The sequence below is a fragment of the Ictalurus furcatus genome, chromosome 1 (genome assembly GCF_023375685.1).
Source record: "Ictalurus furcatus strain D&B chromosome 1, Billie_1.0, whole genome shotgun sequence".
NCBI lineage: Eukaryota > Metazoa > Chordata > Actinopteri > Siluriformes > Ictaluridae > Ictalurus > Ictalurus furcatus.
The window spans coordinates 16202990-16207529 of NC_071255.1; the positions used below are offsets into that span (position 1 = coordinate 16202990).

Genomic DNA, 4540 nt, shown 5'->3' on the forward strand with positions numbered 1-4540 from the left:
AGCTGTTTCTGTAGCATTTTCTCACATCTCCTTGGTTTCATCTGACTGCTGAAGCCATGGTCTGCAAAGAGCTTACGAAGCATGTACAGGGTCTCACTTGTTGAAAGGTACTGAACAGGAGAGGTGTATAAAAGAATTTCCAAATCATTAGATGTACCATGGAACACATATAGATGCTATCAGTAATACAGTGTGTGGCAACTTCCATTGCTTATTGTCTTATTGTCTTAATGTATTTTTGCTTGTTTTACATGTCAACTCAGTTAAATTTAGTTATGTTTAGGAATGTATGACCAAAGCTCAGTGTGCTATGTGAGGAGGAGGAGCAGTGTCTTGTAGCGAGAGAGAGAGAGAGAGAGAGAGAGAGAGACAGTACACATGTTGGACTCAACACTCCTTCACTTCTTTTCCTGATGCCACACAGACTGCTGAAGATGCTACGTGTGTAATTTGTGGCGAGCTTATGGCTAATGACTGCAAGGTGGGACTTCATGTTCTTTGTCTGTTTTTTTTTTTTTTTTTTTTTTGCTGTTTAAAATGAAAGCTACAGTGTTCTTATAGCTTTAAACTATATTGGTGAGGTTAAAATGTAGCTTCTACATTTTCATTTGTGTACATTGGTGTAACAGCTGCATTTATAGCATGAGGTTGAAAGATGTGGTGATACGCAGTGCAATAATCAATAGATCTCCTTTTGTGAAACAGTAATTGCCACGTTATTTACAGGAGAAGAAAAGCTAATTTCGGTGATGTTTGTTTGTAATTCAAAATGAAGTAGGCATTAAGCTGCAATCAGCAGGAAGAGAATGAGTAAGTCTTGTTATTGGGATCCAGGATGACTCACAGGTGTACAATGTGTTGAAAAGATGAAGAGCTGAAACATAATGGACTAACTTAGGATGGGATGTTTCCTTGCAGTGACCTAAGCTTATTGCTTCACTTGGACTTCATTATGTAAAAGTGACCTTTTGTATGATTGGCAAGTTACATTGCTTCACTCCACATGCTGTATTCCCAGTCACCGACGTCAAAAATGACAAATGATAACATGGCGTAATCCTAGGATTTTATGATTCACATTTTCACACTCTTCTAATTGATGAATGTGTTCTCAATCATAAAGGAAATTATAAAGGAAGCAGAAAGCAGGAAGCTGTTGCACATTGCCATTACACAATATGTGCGTTCACAAGTACTCCAGCCTGTGTAATACAGGGATTGTGATTATGTTTTTTTTTATTGTTTCATGATAATAAACAGTGATCTTTATTACATTATATCGAATACCAGACTGAAAGTCACTGGTAGCCTGACACAGTTGGCAGCCTGACAATCTGATTTAGCCTTGGCTTGTCTGTCACAATGTGCCTACTGTGAGTTCAGGAAGAAGTAGGCTTCTAGTTCTTGATGCTTTTCTTAGATTGTGTGCTTAACTTCTGAGGAGAGCATATAACAAACAAAACCTACTAAATAACAAGGAACACACCAAATTTGTTTCAAGAAGTGTATGAATGATTTATATCAACACGTATGAAACAATGTCTCTATGTCTGTGTGCACTCTACATGTTTGTGCTGCAATGTGGGATATAACAGCTTTTTCCTTTTCACGTTTGTGTGTCAACTTCAAAATCATCTAGTACTGAGACTAGATGATTTTCCTGATGATCTCCTGAGATTTTCACACGCAACAGTCTCTAGAGGTACACAGAGAGGTGCAAAAAAAACCCCAAAGAACATCCTGCGTATGGAGGGTCTAATTTTTTTTCCCGTCTTCAACTGTTGTAAAGGTCACTCGCCATTGTTGTAGAGTGATTATTTGATTTACTATATCCTTCCTGCAAACTTGAACCATTTTCCTCTGACCTCTCTTATCAACAAGGTGTTTCCACCCACAGAACTGTTGCTCACTCAATGTTTTTTTGTTTTTCGCACCATTCTGTGTAAACTCTAGAGACTGCTGTGTGTGAAATTCCCAGGAGATCATCAGTTTATGAAATACTCAAACCAACCCATCTGGTATCAATATCTATGCCATGATCAAAGTCACAGAGATCATACTTTTCCTTCATTCTAATGTTTGATGTGAACATTAACTGAAGCTCTTGACCTGAATCTGTATGATTTTATGCATTGTGCTGCTGCCACATGATGGGCTGATTAGATAATTGCATGAATGTGCAGGTGTACAAGTGTTACAATACAGGCCTAATAAAGTGAACAGTGAGTATATAATTCATTCATATAAAATTATTTCTCACTCATTCACTCACTTTCCATAACTGCTTTATCCTGGCCAGGGTCAAAGTGGATCTGGATGTGAGGTGCAAATCCACCCTGGATGGCAGGCAAGTCTATTACAGAGCACTATACACTCATACATTCACACTCATTCATGTCTAGGGGCAATTTATCTTAGCCAATCAACCTATTAGCATAATCTTGGGAGGTGGGAGAAGATCAGAGAACTCAGAGGAAAACCACATAGACACAAAGATGACATGCACAGAAACACTGTACAGACAGTAATCCAAGCACAGGGACCCTGGAGCTGTGAGGTAGCAATGCAACAGCTGTGCCATCCTAAAATTATTTCTACCAATAAAAAAAAAAGTCCAATGGCGCTAGCGTAATTTTCTTTTATTACACCATCAGTACTGCAGATGTTAGCAACAATTCCTCGTTTTCTTTTTTTGATAATGTTTCCCCCCTTTTTTTAATACAGGTGTGCAAGAATCTTGCATGATGAGTCCATTCACTGACAGCCACTCAGTTTAAAGCTCTTTTTATTTTGTTTTGATTTTTAAGCTGTGAAAGACCCTCAGCCACAAAATGAACAGATCACCACTTGTTCCAAACTCCTCCGTCACAGCCATCAACCACAGTGAGGAGTCCAACAAGTCAGAATCAGGAGTGTCAGGAAATTGCGAGCAGGTTCACATCGCCCCGGAGTTTTTCCTCACACTGGGCTTGTTAAGTCTGTTTGAAAACATCCTTGTTATTCTTGCCATCATCAAAAACAAGAACCTTCACTCTCCCATGTACATGTTCATCTGCAGTCTGGCTCTGGCAGATATGTTAGTAAGTGTTTCCAATGCATGGGAGACTATAGTGATCCATCTTCTGGTTAACAAGAGGTTAATTGTAAAAGATCATTTCATCCGTCAGATTGATAACGTGTTCGACTCTCTCATCTGCATTTCTGTGGTTGCCTCCATGTGCAGTCTGTTAGCCATTGCCGTGGACCGTTACATCTCCATTTTTTACGCACTCCGCTACCACAGCATCATGACTGTGAAGCGAGCGTGCGTGATCATTGGTAGCATCTGGAGCTTCTGCACTGGCTGTGGGATTGTCTTCATTATTTACTCCGACACAACACCAGTGGTGGTCTGTCTGGTGGCTATGTTCTTGGCCATGTTGCTCTTAATGGCATCTCTCTATAGCCACATGTTCCTGCTGGCTCGATCCCACGTGAGGCGCATGGCAACGCTGCCCGGTTCCAATGCCTGTACCCAGCAGCGGGCCAGCTTGAAAGGAGCCCTTACTCTTACCATCCTTCTGGGTATCTTCATCGTGTGTTGGGTGCCGTTCTTTCTCCACCTCAGCCTTATGATCTCCTGTCCAAAGAATCTGTACTGCATCTGCTTCATGTCCCATTTCAACATGTACCTGATTCTCATCATGTGCAACTCTGTGATCAATCCACTGATCTACGCACTGAGAAGCCAGGAGATGAGGAAGACCTTCAAGGAGATCATCTGCTGGTACAACCTGCGCAGCGTCTGTAGCTTCTCCAATAAATACTGAATAGAACCCATTGGATTATTCTCAATAAGTTTAATCAAACTGCACAGCATTTAACACTTAATTGTTAATGGTACAGAATCTTTGACAGCATTTTAGAACTGGATTGGTCTTCTGTATCTTACTGCTAAGAAAAATGCCTCAGAACTCAGAGGCCTGTCAGCTAGGACTAGGCAATACCACTGATTTTCTTTTCTATTCAAGACTAGTATCCCAATACCAGTATGAATACTTCACTATTGATCTGCCTATGTGTGTTCAGCGCTATGTCCACTCTGTTCTTTGTGAACTAGATCTAGGCCAACACCTCATTTTCACTTGTATTGGATTCTCAATTGCTTGTATTCATTCTTTTATTCTAATTTTTATTTGTATTGTATTTATGTAGTTAGGTTTGAAATGGCTTTTTTTTTGTTACTGTTTGACATTTGTATTGATTATGCACTTTAAATTGGTCTTTTTAATTAGCACCTAGACCACTTTAGCCCAGCTAATATCTTGTCTTTCATATTATGAATCTTTGCAGATTTGCTAGGTGCTCTGTACTGCTGCACCTTTAAGAGTTTTTGTCTCTTGATAAGAGAATCTGCTAAATAAGTAATGTAAAATGTAAGACAATCAGTCATACAAGATATACATCTCATTTAAAAATATCTTTTGCCCTTATTTCTAATTGACTAAGCTGCACTACATATTAGATAATATTCAGCTATCTAGCTTTAATGTTGACTTGG

General features: G+C 39.5%; 1 protein-coding gene across 1 annotated transcript; it reads left to right on the forward strand.

Annotated features, from left to right (window-relative positions):
• The first annotated feature begins 2548 nt into the window (after positions 1–2548).
• Positions 2549–3809, forward strand: mc5rb (melanocortin 5b receptor). The gene has a single exon (XM_053629183.1). The coding sequence runs from the start codon at positions 2832–2834 to the stop codon at positions 3807–3809; it is 978 nt and encodes a 325-aa protein (XP_053485158.1). The 5' UTR covers positions 2549–2831.
• Positions 3810–4540: the final 731 nt, after the last annotated feature.